We start from the raw sequence: 18833 nt of genomic DNA on the forward strand, positions 1-18833 counted from the left end.
ATTTTCAAATTTGGACATTTAAAAAATTGAATAAAAAAATTAAGCGATGGTAAAATGAAAGTTTTTTCTCGCTCCATGTAATTTTGTTGCTTAGTCTATCAATTTTAGTGGCTAAAAATAATACTTTTGACTGAAGGAAACAACCACATTAAGAAATGAGATATTTTTGAAGCATTAATTTTTCATGTAATTTATAGCATATAGTTAATGTGGATTTGAAAAAATGTTGAAAAATACTGTATTTAAAGAATTCACCCTTAATTAGGCTTGCCAGATTTCTGAGATGTTTAACTGGGACACGGGAATGTCCCCCCCCCCTCCCCCATCAACGTCGTTAGTATCCCAAAGGGTACACACCTGTGGATAAATTTTTTGATTGTATGGCAGTTTATTCCTATGAATAAATGTTTACTAATTATAAACATAAAACAGTAGTAATAAAACATGACATAAGCAGATAAAATTTGAAAATTTCACTTCTTAGATGTGGACATTTACAATTTATTTTAGTTAGAAAAAAATACTTTGAATGAAAAATAAAAAATTGAAGGCTACTTAGTTATACTTTTTATTTTATAGTGTTCTTTCAGACAGTCTCTTTTGGTTTTGATCTTGTAAAAATCTTCAGAAGCTAATCCAGTGTTAATTTTACAACTCAAATTTACAAATGATATAGTAATTATCCTAAATTATCCTTCACAGTTAATTATTTTTAAGCCTCTTTGGTCATTTAATCAAATTTATCTTTTTCCAGGACGTGAAGTAAACCGGCCGGGACTCCGGGATTTTGTCTGAAAACCGGGAATGTCCCGGTCAATCCGGGACGTCTGGCAAGAATATCTTTAATCATTTTCTCTGCATCAATTTAGGTTTGGAACAGATTAAACCAGATTTTGACACTTGTTTCGCCAAAAATACTAACTCTGAGGAACACCACTGTCTTCATCTCTAATGGGGATGTTTCCTTCCGTCAAAAGTACTACTTTTAGTCACTGTAATTAATAGAATAAACAAAAAAACAACACGCACACACACAGAACCAGAAATTTTTTTTTATTTTCCCAACTGTTTTTTTTTACTTAATTTTTTTAAATGTACGATTTTGGAAATAGGCGTTTTTGTGCCGCTACAAGTCATGTACTTCGGCAGAGTACTCTGTTGTCGCTCTGATTGTTTACGCCTTCCTGTCAAACACGTTGCCAGCACATGAAGAAGCGAATTAAATATTGCGCTCTACGCTTGACGTCAACCGCGTTGCCAGTACTTGTGAATAAAGAAGCGTATTAAATATTGCGCTCAGCGCTAATGGCATCAGTGAATGGCATTTCATCACTTGTGATGTCATGTGCAGAAGCGTAAAAAATAAAATTAAATCTGCGCACCGATTAAAATATTTTTTAAAAATATTAAATTTGGTCAAATTTTGTTTAAAAAAAGTTAAAACCTATATTTTAAGCATGCTCTTTCAAAAAAAAAAAATTCTTTTAAAATTTCGGAAACAACCCAATTTTTAAATGTTATTTTAAAAATGAAGAAGTTCGATAAATTTGTTATTGCGCGTGCATCATTCATTCTTCTGAATTTCTTTTTTAACAAAGTCGTTTGGGGACAAGTAAAAAAAAATAATGTGTCAAGACAATGAATAATTTTATTCCATGCAACTTCAAAATTTTATCACGATCACGAAATAAACATTCCAACATTCAACTGTCTTTAAAATAACTTAATATAGAAAATATATCATTGTGCAAAAATAAGTTTCATAAATTTCAACAGTTAAAAAGAAATTGAAATTTTTGAATTAAAGGAACAGCCTTAATCATATTGTCAATTTCGAATAATTTAATGGCTATGCAAATGCAAATAATCGTACACGAAATTAACCTCTCATAAAATGGAATTAAACAAAGAAACATACTTTTTCTCTTCCTAATTCAAACTTTTTTGCATAGGAAATATTTCAAAACGATGAAATAAATTCTAGTGGCCTAACTTACCTGCTAAAACGAAATCATCACTATCATCCCAAACCGTTCCATCGTTTGTCACAAGCGCGGCGGGATCCGAAGAAGTCGTTTCGGTATAAGTGACAAATTGCCTTCTCGTCGGAGAAGCGATAACACAGAACACCATACACAAACAGTAAAAAACAGTCACCGACACCGGCGCCCGGTACGCACTTGTTGCGGAAGCCATAATACACGAGTTTCCGAATCGAAATTTATTATGCGCTGTATTCACACCGAAATCAAAGTCCCATATCCCGAAACAACCTCGTTGCCAGAGTTTTTGACGCCATAGTCAGACGATTTTAAGGATCTGCTTTTAGCTTTCCGCGCAGGATTGCAGCGCCACTCGCGGACGCGGATCTAAACGAATAAAATCGATAATGCATGCGTTCCTGGAATGCATTTGCTGCAAGAGATCTTTCACGGCTGAACGGATGAATTTGGAAATGGGAATTAAATTGCAGAAGCAAGTGAACTAAACAAAACGAAATTTTTCCTTTCTCAGCGAAATTTTTAAGAGATTTCATATTTATTCGTTTTGCGAAATGTGTGATGAAAAGATATTTTTGTCAAACGAGCGAATAAAAGCTAAACTTTTCGTAAGAACCTTTTAAAAAAATTCATATTTCTTAAGATTCGATTGAAAAATATTTCTTTGCTATTTGTAGCATACTTTACTATTATAATGCAAATATTATTTGAATTAAAAATTTGTTTCCAATTATATTTGGAGTAGAAAAATAGTAAGAATATTTTTCGGTAGGAGAAGGTTTGAAATGTCCCAATATGTTAACACAAATTTGATAGAATCAGAACTCATCAGAGTATTTAGAGTTTTCACAACAAATGAAAAAAAAAATAATAATAATTTGAATTTTGACATCTGGAATTCAAATTATGTTTTTCGCAATCACGAGTGTGTGAGTGTGTATGTAGGCATGTGTTTGTGCATCTGTGCAGCAAAGGCGCCCATATAGGGGGGCAGGGGGGGTGCTCGAGCCCCCCCCCCCTTGGAAATTTGAACTTCCTTGCTTTTAGTACATTTTCTTTGCAAAAATATAAAAATATTTCTTCTCCAGCCATTAATGAATAAATAATTAGAAATGTCAAATTTTAATGACTCGAATCTGTCCTGAAATCTGCCTCCATGGGAAAAATATCCTGCTAAACAATGGTTAAAGTTTCTGAGCCCCCCCCCCCCTTACAATTTTGCATATGGACGCCCATGGTGTGCAGGCATGAGTGGGTGGGTAGTTGTGTGTAGGTGTGTGTGTGTGTTTAGGTGTCTGTATGTATGCGTGTGTGTGTAGGTGTATGTATGTGTATGTATGTGTTTGTTTGTACGTGCGTGTATGTATGCGTGTAAGTGTAGGATATTGACGCAACGTGGAGATGGCTTTCGCTAGAGGAGCAGCATCGTGAGGAGCCGGTCGACGGTGATGCTGCAGAGGGTGCTGGTGGGAAAATAAAATGATAGCCAATCAAAACAGTCAAATGAAAGCAATAAGCAATCGTGATTGTTCAATAAATATGAAAAAAATGAAAAATTAGTTTGAATTTTGAATTTAAATTGTGTTTTTTGCAAACACGAATTGCGATTCGCAACTCCAACGAACTATAGGGGACACTGTAGCCACTTTCTAATGGCGGACGAAAAAGGTAAAACAAACGCACGTGGTAACGAAGAAAATGCTAATAAGCCTAGTAAATTTCGTTCGTATGCATGATTTTTTCGCTTTATTCTTTTTAAATTAATTTTCAAAGTCTTGTTGATATTCTGGCCCATGTAGAACGAAATGAGAATTCAAGAAGCATTGCTAAACGTCAAATATTAAAGCAAACTACGTAGTTCGTAGTTCTAAGCAGCCATTTCCATGATGTTGAATTCGATAGCAATCAATTCTTGATAAAACGAAAGAATAATTGTGGCCTGACAAGAATAACAATAAATACTAGAAAATTTAATGTGACATTACGAATTACTATCAAAAGAAGATGAAACTTCTTTGCCTTGCTTGGCTAGCGCTTATTGTTTTGCATGTGTAGCTGAGTTATTTCTCTCAGATTCCCGAATCTGTTAATTTAAAATTTTTCTGTTTTGATGTTTCTAATTTCTGAGTTATGATTTAACTATGTCATGCTATGCAAATTATCAACAAAATTCTCACGGATATGTGGTGGCAGTTTTCTTTTTAGTTGATCTACCATTACTTCTTTTTACTTATCGAATTCTGTAATCTTCCTACCATTTTATTCCACTCATGATAAAAATTAAAAATGGTTTAACTAAAAACGCGGAATCTCGCCAAGGGTACTCTGCTCGCACAATACTAAAACTATAACCCTAAACAAATTTGGCGATACCTTTCAGCTGAGAATAAAAGGAATAAAGTAAATTCTTTCTCAGTTAAACATTTTTCATTTTGTTAGACGATAATATATTCAAGAAAATATTTTGCATACTGTCCATTCCAACTAAATACTGCTGTAAAATATGGTTAGTTAGATTAATTTAAGATTAAAAAAAAACATATTCTTAGAAATTCACACAAAACAATAAAAATGTTTACCTGGTATAGCGTTATCCAAGTTTGTTAATCCAGAGTTTTCTTGTGTTAGCGCTTTCACCATTTCTCAATCAACTCACTTTTTAGAAAGAAATAAGGAAAACTAACATTATTTTGAGAAGCTCGAGAATACTACTAAGGGACGAAACAATTTCTGTAGCTGAAAGCAATCTAAGACACATCGATTGCGTTAATAAATACTCAGAACAAACTGCCTGTGTTTACGTCAACAGACACACGTAGAACGCAATGTGGCAATGTTTTAGTTTTTTTCGGCAGTTTTGTCTCTCTCTGTTCTCACCGCAAGGTAGCGTATTCGAGTGCTGGAGTTGCGAATAGACCCTACTCGTTGGGTTTCTTGTTTCCACTAATGGGTTTCAGTGCAACCGTACTTTGAATTCAAGACATAAAAATTCAAATGAATGCCAAGGGCTCTATGTTATCAGAGGCGTGCACAGAAATTTTGGTGCCCGTCACAAATGACTTTTCCGGGCCCCCTTTCATATTGTTTCCCCCTATATTTCTCCCCTAGTTTTAAAAATATTGGGCCCCCCTTCAGGCTCGTGCCCGGGTCAACAGGTGTCCCTTCTCACCCCCCCCCCCTTTCCCCGCCTCTGCACACCCCTCGATACTGTATGCTGGATACTGTTTTCGCGTAAAAGAGATTGTGTGATGTCGAGAATTTCGTTTATAAATAATTCGATTGCGAGGCACACGGATGCCTGCATTATAAGCATAGAAAACCAAAAATCAAATTACACGGAAGTCATTCAACGGTCAAGTGATAACAATAAACAATTCGTAATTTGCTCAAAAAAAAAAAAAAAATATTATTGTTATTATTAGGAGAAAAAATTAACATTTATAAATGCACTACATTTTCTGCTTTCTTTTGTAGCACATTGAATATTATTTATGTTCAACATTAGATTTTTTAAAGGCGTATTTGCAAGCATCAAAATAAGTATTCACACTTTTTTTTTTTTTCAGTTATTGAAAATTTGAATATCATTTTAATTAACAACATTTTGAAAAATGAAAGAAAACAAATTATTAATAATGAGACAAGCTAAAAGGAACCGAAATCCAAAATCTGTTCCCCTATGATCGCAGATAGCCATGCCCCATTCAAAGAGAATTCAAGTAATGTGACTACGACGTGAGGTATTTTTTAAAAGTTTTATTCTGTACCCCCCCCCCTCCTAAACTGATGTTTACCGAAGCAGCTAGACTAGACAGACATTGATAGTACTAATTTTTAACACACATAACTACCTCCAGAATTCTTCTAAAACCCAATGCGCGAATATAAATTGTGCTAGAAGGCTACTACTGTTCGCTAACTCCCTGAGCTGCTTACGCAATTTCCATTGGATCGCTTCTCTCACTCGCTCGACACTAAAATATTTTAGTCCAGCTTCATCACTATCACAGAGAAAATCGGTATTCTGTCAGGGAAAAAATCATATAAGCCTTCGGAATCTAAAAGAAACATGAGAAAATTCGGATTCTTCTGTTGTATTTCAAAAATAGTTTATTTGACATACGCTGATTCGGAGTAATTTAAAATTTGTTTGAAAACACTTGGGTTTTTCCTAGTCTGTCTAAGGGAAGATTTCGATAACTGGGATTCTTGGTGAATTTCCCTGCAGTTGCCATTTTTTTTTCACGCCTTAGATTAACAGAATGAAACGATTGTTGTCCATAATTTGACGGTTGCTTAAACGTATTAAGATGATGGAAGTAAGCCCCTTATCTGCTTCATTTACGGGATCTTTCGATTCGATTTTCACCCACTTCCAGTGCTGGAATTGCTTTTAAATTTGGTATGTAGCCTCATACTAATTGACAACTCGATATTTTATAATCATATTAGTTAAATAAAACCTAATAATTAGTTTATTCCAATTTTAAGCAATGTTTTCATAAATTTCATCTTCAAAGTATAAAAATTGAAGAAGTTTTACTAGAAAAAAAGATTTAACGAGACAAAGAAAAATGCACAAAGCTATAATCTATTATTTCATAGAAAGTAATACAAAGGAAAACAATGTGATATGACTTGGCAATACCGCTGTCTGCTTGGCGTAATGAAAACAGTAAAACAGCTTATGACACTTTTGCCTGAAAATATTCTCAATTTTTGGTTTTAAGAAATAGAAAAAAAGTTGTGAATAAAAATCAAAATATAATATCTCGTAGACTGAACATTGACGCAAGAATGAGAAAATACGACTGAATCAAAATGTTATAAATTTAAACCACTAATGTTTTTACGAGGGCTGTGAAGTCGGAGTTGGAGTCGAAGAGACGGAATCGGACTGATTTTGGGGTAAAAAAGTCTGAGTCGGAATCGCTCGAAAACATGCCGACTCCAACTCCAGGTTTCTTTTTTTTTTTAAATTTTTACTGCCTCTCCTTGCAATTTTTAAAAAACTGACTACCAATTAATTTGATTACGTGTATAAAGATCTACTAATAAGAAAATAGCTGTCATTGTGGTAACCAGCTGGCTTAATTGTTTATCGAGCTATCTGTAACCGTTACCTGGGCCGCAGTCTCCAAGGCTGCGTTCGGAAACGATAAACCGGTTACACCGCGTGGTTAGTCCGGTGTGGTTATGACGTATTTGGAATTTCTCTAGGAATTCCGGTAGAACAGCAGTGTTTCCGAACGCTCGTGGTTAAACCGCGGTAGTTCTAGCTCAGCAGCAAACGACACTCCAATCAACGCGTAACTTTCATAATAGGCAAGTCACGTGCGTTACGATCAAAACATGAAACACGACCGGATTGGCCAACACAGACTTTGTGACGTTTGTGATCTCGCTAACCGCTTCCAGACAGCGGTGCCACAGGTTGCTACCAAGTCGACCGCCAGAAAACAACCGCAGTGTTTCCGAACGCGGTTAAGTGACGTCACCGGTTCCACCGCAAGCGTTTCCGAACGCTTGCGGTTGCACCGAGGCGACCGATCCGCGTTTCCGAATGCACCCCTAGTTTGCTTATTTGATAACTTCATTTAACTGATAAAAAGTGTCTGCAAACAGTTTTGGTGCCTAACATTTTCTAAGTAATTACTTTCATATAAAAATAATAATATATTTTTTACCTCGGGGGGGGGGGGGGGGAGGAGGATCTCAGTTATAAAATAGTAAAAGGAATGTATCGCTAAAGCAAGTCAGGAAACTTCTGACGGTGCATGGTAAAATCAAATGAGTGTTGGCACGAAAGAGTAAATCCAAAAGATCCGATAAAGTATACAGTGGCTCCCAAAAGTGTTAGTACACCTTGAAATTTTGTATTAAAACCAAAATAATGCAAAACAGAATTCGAATATGAAGTTCATTTTTTTTCACACCATTCCTATGCCATTCTGAATAAAAAGCAGTAGTTTTTTTCAAAATATTGCCAGATTTTATTTTTGAAATTTGTCAAAAACGAAGAGACAGAGAAAAAATACGCCACAAAAGTCATGGTACACTGAAATATTTTCGAATAAATTCATGATTAAAATTATCAGATGTGTTTTTTTTTAATTATTATTATTTCATTGTAATCACACTAAAGTCATTTGCATTTAATTTTTTGTTTATTTATTCCCTAATATTCTGCTTATTGTTTTAAAATGGCAGGTATGCGTAGAAAACAACAAACACGATTCGAAATTTGATTTTTTCCCCTCACAGTAGATATAAATTGGTTTAAACTGTCTCTGAATTAGCTAATTTATTCCATTCTATAGTGAAGTGCTTGATAAAATGATTTAAAGACAAGAATCGGATCGAAAACAAGGTAAGAAAAGTTCAACTGGCAAAGTTAACAAAGCGTGATTGGAGGTTTACAGTTAAAAAAATTATGAAAAATACACATTTGAGTGCTGTAAAAGTTTCTACAGAGTTAAATGAAACATTTTACATTTAATTTTCACCTAAAATTGTTCGCCAAGTTCTCTGATTAGTTGGATTAAAGGGGGCCTCTTCACGCAGAAATGTTCTTGTCCGTGCGAAAAACAGTAAGCTTACGCTTTCCGTCGTGAAATCAATGATAAATAAGCTCAAAACGTTTTGGAACAACGTCTTACTTATAGATAAAAATAAATTCAATATTTTGGGTTAAATTTTTCTACATCTGTCAATAGAAGAAAAAATGAGGAATTTAATCTTAAGAACTTAGTTGGATCAGTTAATCAGGACGGAGAAGGTGTTCTTGTGTGAGGGTGCATAACTGCATCAGGACTTGGAAATTTAGGATTTTTAGAAGAAACTAGCAAAAATACCCGGCGTTGCCTGGGTCAGTAATAATTATGAGAAACAATCGTTACTTTCCCTTGTTTTCTGTTTTAAGCGAAAGAATTTAAAACAAACCTTTTTGACGTGATTAAAAATCGAGCTTCTTCCTTACTCATTGAACTAAAATAGCAATAAGTATAAAGAACAAAATAGTATTCAGTTAGAAACGAAAGCACGACATTTAAGCATATACAAATTTGAAGAATTTCCGAAATATGAAATTAAACTTTACATGTTTAAAAAGATTTATCTGTTAGTACTTTTTTTTTAAATCTAAAACCTTCTCTGTATGGCTGTCCATACAGAGTTCCCCTTACACTTGCTTTAGTTATTTTGGGAAATTTTAATTTTTGTGGGCACTTGGTGCGGTTTAAAATCTTACCAAATTTGCGAGAATCATTTTGGGACACTTTCAATAATACTCCCCCTCCTTACTAATTTTTTATTATAGAAATATTGTTGCCAGATGCTGAGATACTTTTGGTCAAAATAAAATGGCGCTAAACGGTTTCATCCGAAATGTTTTTAAAATAAGTAGTAAAATTTGGCGATTGTTTGAAATCGTGCAAAAAGAAAAATTAATGGAAGTTCTTGTGCGATTTATGGATTTGCCTAATTTAGTTGTCGAATTATTTGACACAGTATTTTTTTTTAAAGTATCTTTGATTGGCGATATTTTGTTTATATGGTGAAAGCTGAGAAACATTATTACGTAGTCTTTGGGCTCAAAAACCGCGACAGTGGAAAAAACTGCCAAAGGCATCAGCTACTGAAATCTTTCTGAAAAAATTCTGGCGATATTTCTGCTGGTTGGTTGGATATAGTGAACAAGTGTCCAATCAGCATAAATAATAATAATAAACCATTAATTACATAAGTTCCGTTTAAAAGTAAAATGATCAGCCAAATCCATTTATTTTTAGCCAATTTTGTGGAAAAACGTTACTTTAAGATTTGACTTGAGAAAAGCCTCAAAAAGTCAGACGAAACGCAAAAATATTCAACAATACAACAATTCTTGGGAGTTGAAATGACACACTAAATAATGACTTGGGTTGATGAAAGCCTTCGAACAGGGAACAAAAAAGCTCATAACTCGTTTTTTATACAACTTAGAAACTTCGAACAGATGCTATCTTCGGAAGAAAAATTGGCGCTTTCGATGGACATTATAATGTTAATATGTGCACGTTTTTTTCCACCCCCATATTGGGGCATTTATGCAAAAATTGGGACTAAAATTGGAATAAAAAAGAAATTATCAATCGGATTTTTTTCGAACTGGTCTATAAACCTTCCCAGTACCAAACTGAACAAACGGTGAAAGTTTCAGCCAAATCTGCCGGGTAGTTTCTGAGATCTTAGGGAACAAATTTACCAAACTCCAATTTTATATATATAGATAATGAATCGTGCTGTTCATTTAAATATTTTACAAAACAATTTTAAACTATTAGCCCAAAATTTGGTGATCGGAAACAACTTTGTTTTTTTTTAATCAAGATAACGAAAAGAAGTACACGTTTGCGTTTGGTGCCTCAAAAATTTTCCTTAAACTTAGAAATATCCCCTCAATTGCTAGATTTAAACTTAATGGAACACATTTGGAGATATCTGGCGGCTAGATTACGAAAATACACCATTGAAACGAAAAGCGATTTAAAAACAGTAAGACTCGTAGAACGGCTGAACACTTGCTTAGAAATTGCATCAAAAACGAAAGAAAAAACCAGTGAAATCTATTCCCATACGTTTACAAGCTGTTGTTGTTACAGCATGATATTCTACTAAATAATAATTTTGTAAAAAGTTAGATTATTTACTAATTTTTTGACATTTTTTTCAAAGTGTACGAAGACTTTTGTGAGGTAAAATTTCCGGCACTTTTTGGTTTTTGATTTTTTAGAAATTAATTTTTAATGTTTATTAACAATTTTCGTGTAGTTTTGTTGAAAATAGATCATAGATCTTATAATTAAATACCTATTCCGAAATATTAATTCTAACCAATGCATTGGGCCTAATTTCATTGAAAGTCGTAGGTGTACGAACACTTTTGGGAGCCACTGTATATATTTTTTTGAATCTAAAGACTTTAAGAAAGCTTGGTTATCACTAAAAAGTACAAAATAAAATCAGTACATGATTTATTGGTTGCAATACTCAATAATTGTAGTTAATCCTAAAATCTTCATATTAAGGTTAATTCTAAAGCTGCCAATAAAATTAAAATTAAAATTGAGTCAAGAAATGCAGATATAGTAAAAGCTATTCGTACAAAGCTGTATACCGCCGCATTTTGTGTAAAATTTGCTCCAGACGTATGATATGTACCCGACCTCTCCGCGTTGAAATTTTTAAGATGAAATTTAAGATTTATTATTGTGGAAATTTTTCTGAATTAAAGTATTTCAATTTTTATAGAATCTGAAATTAAGTTAAGGGCCACCAGATGGGACTCACCCGGGAGGGGTGAAGGGAGGGGAGGGGGGACCTCCCTCTCTCAAAAAAAGTTTTTTGACTTATTAATAAAAAAAATTTTCCTCTCAAGTTACAGCTTTAAAAAATTGAAAGCCCAGGATTTGATCAACATCTATTTGTGAAACATTAAAGGGGAGCAAATTAATCCTTTTTAATTTTTTTAAAATGGGAATTTTAAGTAATCTCAATTTAGAAATTGCAACTATTGGATAATTTTATTTTCAAGTTGAAAATCTAAAGTTAGATGCATCTTAGGTTTACAATAAAATTCAACACGAAAATTTCATAAAAAGGAATTAATATTTCAATCTCTGTTTCGGAATTTCCTCCCCTTCCCATGAGGGGGTGGGGGGATTTGAAAAAAAATAATAAATAATTAAATAAACCGGAGTCGAACGTTTCAAAATCCAAGAATCGGAATCGGAGGCGGCCATTTTTATTCCGACTCCACAGCTCTGGTTTTTACCAGGGCTGCGGAGTCGTTGGGAAAATGGTCAACTCCGAGTCCAAAATTTTTAGGACCTTTGACTCCACGATTCTGATTCCGCAGCCTTGGCAGAAATACAGATCGGGAGGGAAAGTGACCAAGACCTCGAGTCTTGGAAGTTTTAAAACCTTTGACTCCCAACTCCGACTCCTTTATCCCAAAATCAATCCGACTCTGAAGCTGGTTTTTACTGTGAAATAATGACTGTTGACATGATTTGTTTTTATTCTCTCTCGAAAATTTTAATTAATTAATTTCATTTTTGTTATCGGAAAATAAAAAAGATTCGAAGTGCTTTGTTTTTTTAACAGAAAGAAAGAGCTACGCAGATGATGTTATTTTTGAAGAAAATTATTTATTTAAGAGAACATTTTATTATTTATCTATTTGTTTTCTAAAGTTTACCTACTTACATTTTAAAAAATTTTAGCAAAAGTCGAGGCGCTTCCTTTTTAGCAACAAGCGAGTTTTATTTATTTATTTATTATTTTTAATATGCATTTTATTTCTACTTCTTGTTTTTTTTTTTTTTTTTTCTTTTTCTTTCTTTTCTTTTTTTTTTTTTTTTTTTTTGAAGACGACTGAAAAGTTGTTTATGGAAAAAATATATCAGCTGTGCGTTGTTTAAAATGAGCTATTACATTATTTGTTCGTTTATAGATTCGTTGCTTATCCATTTAAACGGATGAGAAATGCTAGAAATAAGCTTTAAATTATAAAGGGGGTGATTGACATAATTTGCAGTATTAGCTAACAAAAAGAGTATTGACCAGATGCTAGAAAGAGGATGCTGGTTTTCGGGATATTAGGCTCGTTTATTTCTGGATGGAACGTCTTGTTATTTACCGAATAAATTGGAAATATGATATTTTGTCCGAGGCGGGTTTTTCCACTGTTAATGATAATGAAATGGTTTTAATTAATGAATGGAATTTTCACGAGGCTGAAAAAAAACTGGACAACCCTGTATACGCCACCAGCATTCTATCCACATTTGCCTGCCTGCGCAAGAGAGGGAGAGAGACCCAGGCAGACTTTTTTCCTGCATTAACATTGAACTGACAAGAAAACAACTTTTACAGAGTTATTATTTTTACATCCTTTTTACAAAAAAGGAAGTATTGTAGTCGCGAAAAAAATTTCATTCAAAAAAAATCGACCTTAATTTCCATTTTACTCATCTCGGAATGAATGATCAGTTGTTTTTTCGACTCGACTACACGTGCCTAAGAACGTATAGACACGCGAAATGTCCATTTTGACGATTCCCGAGTTAATTACAACGAGTTTTCTGGGGACGTGCGTATGTGCGTATTTGCGGATGTGCGTATGTATGACGCATAACTCAAGAACGGTAAGTCCTAGACAGTTGAAATTTGGTACGTAGACTCCTAGTGGGGTCTAGTTGTGCACCTCCCCTTTTGGTAACATTCGGGTGTTTCTAAAGGGGTCTTTTGCCCCCTGTTTGGGGGGGGGAATCATTGTTAGTTTTGATGTAAACTCAAGTGGTGTTATAATTTGGCGGACACTTGGCGATATATCGCCAGCCTTTGGTTGTCAAGTTTTAACACCAACTTGGCGACAAATTTGGCGATTTTTTTTTTAATTTGGCCACTGTTGGTGATATTTAGAGAGTAAAGTATTGAATCACATTAAAATTGCCAGTAATGGGGAAATGACCTTGAACTGGAGTAAAAGGAAATCATGTGATGCAGACATCAGTGTTTCGTTTTTTTAAATTTTTGTTGATAGTAGAAGTGGGAACGATAGCAAAAAAAAAAAAAAAAAACGGACGTTTTGGGGGGGGGGATGCCCCATTTTATTTCTATTTCCCCCGGAAGATTTATTTCCACTCGGAAAATTCGAAAATTTTAATGTTTCTGCCCCAAAATGCATGTGTTCAGAAATGTACTACATTTAAATATCAATACCTCTTTGCTTAAAAAGTTTATTTTGTTTGCTGCTTTTCTTTGTAAAATTGTTGTGTATACACAGGACAGAATTAGTATATCAATATTATTAATTAGTGGAAAGGTTTAAGTAAAAATTGTAATATATTTTCATTTAGTGGTTGTGCAAAAATGTGCACATATATGCATAAATGCGTGTAACTCTAAAAATTAAAAAGTACCTTTCTGTTAAAGAGCTCAAAAATTTACAAAAAAAAATCTGTCAAAACAATTTATTGAACTATTCGCAACTCCAGAGCTCGAATACGCTACCTTTGCGGTGATTAATAATACTAAAGAAAAAGGTAAAACATTCTATTCCACGTGTTTTCTTTGGGATAAATTACAGGCTTCAGACAGTTTGTGGTGTAACGTAATTTCAGAAGAATCAAAAAGAAAACTTCGCACAAACACGATGAAAATTTACTGTCATTCACTAAGCGTCAAAGCAAGTTATAAGTTACGGCATTTATTTGTTTTACCTTTTTCATCCGCCATTAGACAATGGCTGCAGCACCCCATAGTTTATTAGAGTTCCGAATTAACAAAAATCACAACTTATACAAGATCAACGGTCGAAAGACAATTAGAATGATTTGGATAATTTTTGGTGTTTTGAACTAAGAAAGCTACAGGCATTTTTTTTTAAACCAATTTAATAGTTTGGTGCTAAAAAGAAAAAAAACAATATGAACCGCTAAAATATTTTAAAATATTTTGCAATTTTTATAATTTCAAGAAAATGCAACTCGCAACTCCAACAAACTATAGGAGGTACTGCAGTCACTGTCTAATGGCGGATGAAAAAGGTAAAACAAACGCACGCCGTAGCGTAGAAAATACTCATAAGCCTAGTAAATTTTGTTCGTATGCATGATTTTTTCGCTTTATTCTTTTTTAACTAATTTTCAAAGTCTTGTGGATATTCTGGTCCACGTAAAAAGAAATGAGAATTCAAGAAGCATTTCTAAACGTCAAAAATTAATGCAAATTACGTAGTTCGTAGTTCTAAGCAGTCATTTCCACGATGTTGAAATCGATATTTATCAATTCTTGATATACCTAAATAATAATTGTAACCTAACAAGAATAACAATTAATGCTAGATAATTTAATTGTATGACATTACGAATTATTATCAAAAGAAGATGATACTTCTTTGCCTTGCTTGGCTAGCGCTAATTGTTTTGCATTAGTAGCTGAGTTATTTTTCTCAAATTGCCGAATCGGTTAATTTAAAACTTTTTCGTTTCATATGTTTCTAACTTCTGAGTTATGATTTAATTATGTCATGCTATGCAGATCATCAACAAAACTCTCACGGATACATGGTGGTAGTTTTCTTTTAAATTGATCTGCCATTATTTCTTTTTACTTATCGAATTCTGTAATCTTTATACCATTTTATTCCACTCATGATAAAAAATAAAAATGGTTTAACTGACATGCGAAATCTCGCCAAGTGTTCTTTGCTCGCTCAATACTAAAACTATATCCCTAAACAAATTTGGAGAAATCTTTCAGCTGAGAATGTAAGCAATGAAATAAATTTTTTCTCGGTTAAACATTTTTCATTTCGTTCTACGATAATGTATTCAAGAAAACATTTTGCATACTGTCCATTCCAACAAAATACTGCTGTAAAATATGGTTAGTTAAACTAATTTAAGATAAAAAAAACCCATATTCTTACAAATTCACACAAAAAAATAAAATTTTTTACCTGTGATAACGTTGTCCAAGTTTGTTAATCCAGAGTTTTCTTGTGTTTACGCTTTCACCATTTAACAATCAACTCAATTTTTAGAAGGAAATAAAGAAAACTAACATTATTTTGAGAAGCTCGGGAATACCATTAAGAGACGAAACAATTTTTGTAGCTGAAAGCAATCTAAGACACATCGATTGCGTTAATAAATACTCAGAACAAACTGCCTGTGTTTACGTCAACAGACACACGTAGAACGCAAAGTGGCAATGTTTTAGTTTTTTCGGCAGTTTTGTCTCTCTCTGTTCTCACCGCAAGGTAGCGTATTCGAGTGCTGGAGTTGCGAATAGACCCTACTCGTTGGGTTTCTTGTTTCCACTAATGGCTTTCAGTGCAACCATAATTTGAATTCAAGACATAAAAATTCAAATGAATGACACATCGAATGCGTTAATAAATATTCATAATAAACTGCCTATGTTTTCCAAAAGACACACGTGGAACGCACCGTTTTATCTTTTTCTTTAATTTTGTAAATCACCGCAAGGTAGCGTATTCGAGCCATGGAGTTGCGAACTAGTAAACTACATTTTAATTTGCAAATTTTTTTTTCTGATTTTTTTTTTACCATCTGAAAATTTCCTGAAATTTTTATCACTAATTGAGAGTTTAAGATATTATTAGTTTGGTGAAAAATTTGGCGAAAAGACTTTAATATGCCACTTTCCAGTTCTCTTTCATTTTCCATGGAATGACTCCATTTATTGAGGCTCGTGTTGAGTAGTTATCTGTAAGCGGATCTAATGGGGGTAAAAAAAGTTGAGTACCAGTACCATAGGTCTAACTGGGCTGAATCAGTGATTAGAAAAACTACAGTTTTACACACCTGACACACAAAAGAAGGGGGTTATAAGTTTGACGTATCTGTGTATATGTGTATCTGTCTGTGCATTCTAGCGCCTAAACGGATGGACCGATTTTGAAAAAAAAAATTTTTTTTTTTCGAAAAGAGAGTTGAGGAGAATGTTCTTAGCTAGGTTGCATCTTCGGATGACATTAATTAACGAATATATTAATTAAAAACCTCTAAAAGGTTTTCGCGATTTTTGTAGTGAAAACATATTTAAAAATTTAAAACTTTAGTAAGAAAATGAAGAGTAATTTTCTCTGCCTCTAATAGAATGTTTGTAACTTCCATGTTATATAGAATTCGAACTAGAACGTTTTTTAAGCAGATTTTATACATGGCTAAGCCTTTATTCTGGCGATTGGTAACCGAATTCATTGTTGGCCGACAATTAAAGAAAACGCAATGATTTAAAATTTTTATCTGTTGCCAGTTTCTATCTGTTAACAAATAAAATACTTGTAATTGATTTTCAATAGTATAAAGCTTTTAAAAAAGATTTTCAATTTTCCCTCTTGGTTCTACATTTGCGGTTCAGTCGGTTTTTGTTTTGTTTTTGTTTAATTTTTAATTTTAGTTACTTGTTTTTGTAGCAAACTGCAACTACAACTGCTTTATTAAAATTGTAAAAGACGATTACCTTTTTTTTTTAATGTAGCGATCACAAATTCCTTTTTGGATGCAGTCACTACTTTGCTACTTTTTTTTATATAAATAAAAAAACATACTCACACACCACTTGAGGATTGAACGAAAATTTTCGAAAGTTCCTCTGACAAATTAGCTCATTTGAACTAGGAATATTATTAAGAGTTATCCTATTCTTTCTTTCTTTCATTTTTTAAACCATTCTTACGAATATTCGCTGGAAGAAAGGTTTAAAAATTTTAAAGAATCAAATTTTCACAATACGGCAACTTGAAAAACGCAAATAGAAGCAGTTATAATTTGATTTAAATTTTACATCGAAATACGTTTTCATAAAACTGAATACATGAGGAAAACATCTTTTAAACGGAAGAGAAAAATTTTAATTTTCTATGTAGGAATTAATTTTAAAAGAACATGTAGTTTGTAGGATCTAATAACTTAGTTGTGAGCTTTAAGCTAGGGGTCCAGACCTGAACACCATCCCCTTTCATACCCCACTAATAAAATGTTTTTTTTTTTTTTTTAATAATTTAAAAGTAGTTTCCAAAAATCGCTATAAAGTACTGTTTTTTGTATCGAACGCTACTCTATTTTCTTTTTAAGTAGTACGATACACTACAAACTACTAAAAATGTAGTTGCTACTACTTCCGACTACTGGGCTGAAGTTTGTAATACTTTTTAATTTTATTTAAAAAGCTCAAACTAAACAGATTGACTGGTGAACTTCTTTCTCTTATCTTTTGTTTATTTCTGTCTTTTAATAGGGTCAGGTGGGGGAAAAGTGGGTCTAAAATCAAGCTTTTTTTAAGAAATAGTCCTAAAATAAGACTATTAAATTGTAATTAAATGAAAATTTTGGTACATTTTAGCTACATTGGATTCATGTTGTTTAAGCATGAAGCAGAACCATTTAATTTTGTATGATAATTTTCTCTCAGTGTCACATTTAAAAGATCATGTTTTGAAGGTACAACTTCCCCCCATGGTGGGGTATAGTGGGGATAACTTAGAAATTAGAGTTTATTCAAACGAAAATGTGTAAATATTGATTTTGAAATAGGATTACAGTGAAATAAATGTACGTTGGTTACATTTAGCGGTACGACCGCCCAAAAATATGCATTTATCTTTACCTGTTATTTAAACAAATAATGTCAACAGTTATCAACTTTTACTTAGTCTCTTTTCATTCTACACTACATTTTAGAGGGCAACTGCAAAAGAAATTGACTTTTAAAGGATGAAAGTACTTCCTAAGGTTATAAAAAATGAGAAAAAGTTACATCATTTTAATACAAAATGATGTAACTTTTTCGTCAATTTAATACAAAATATAGAGCATTGATCTTTGAAAAACGTTAACTCAGAGACAAAAAGAATGAGCGAAAGCAAAACTTAGCTGAGCTTAATCGTAGACCCAATTTACCTCACCTGGTACATTCGGTATACATCCTAAAAAATAGAATCTTCAAGTTCATTCTCACCTTTTTATAGAGCTCTATTCTCTAAATAATGAACTTTTAGTCTGAATTAAAAATTAGAGCTTGCGGCGGTCAATAATGATTTTGGAAACAAGTTGATCAACAGCATAAAATTACGTTCCACATAGAACGATCATAAACAAATATTTTTTTGTCACTTCACTTGTCGACTAGTTAAAAAAAAAAAAAAAAGCTTTGCTAAAATCTCCATGCATACCTCCAAAAAAAAAAAAAAAAAAAAAAAAAAATCAGTAAATATCGAAAATTAAAAGGCAGAAAATATGTGCTTTTCAATGTAGC

The 18833-nt window shown here is 33.1% G+C and overlaps 1 protein-coding gene across 1 annotated transcript in view; it reads right to left on the minus strand.

Moving 5' to 3' along the window:
* The window catches only part of LOC129220353 (mitotic apparatus protein p62-like), a 66601-nt gene extending 64316 nt beyond the window's left edge, over positions 1-2285 (minus strand). The window contains exon 1 of the mRNA XM_054854757.1: positions 1998-2285. Coding sequence (XP_054710732.1) covers positions 1998-2196 — 199 coding nt within the window. The 5' untranslated portion in view covers positions 2197-2285. The remainder of the gene's footprint in view (positions 1-1997) is intronic.
* Between the last annotated feature and the right edge of the window lie 16548 nt (positions 2286-18833).

This window comes from Uloborus diversus, chromosome 4, assembly GCF_026930045.1.
Source record: "Uloborus diversus isolate 005 chromosome 4, Udiv.v.3.1, whole genome shotgun sequence".
NCBI lineage: Eukaryota > Metazoa > Arthropoda > Arachnida > Araneae > Uloboridae > Uloborus > Uloborus diversus.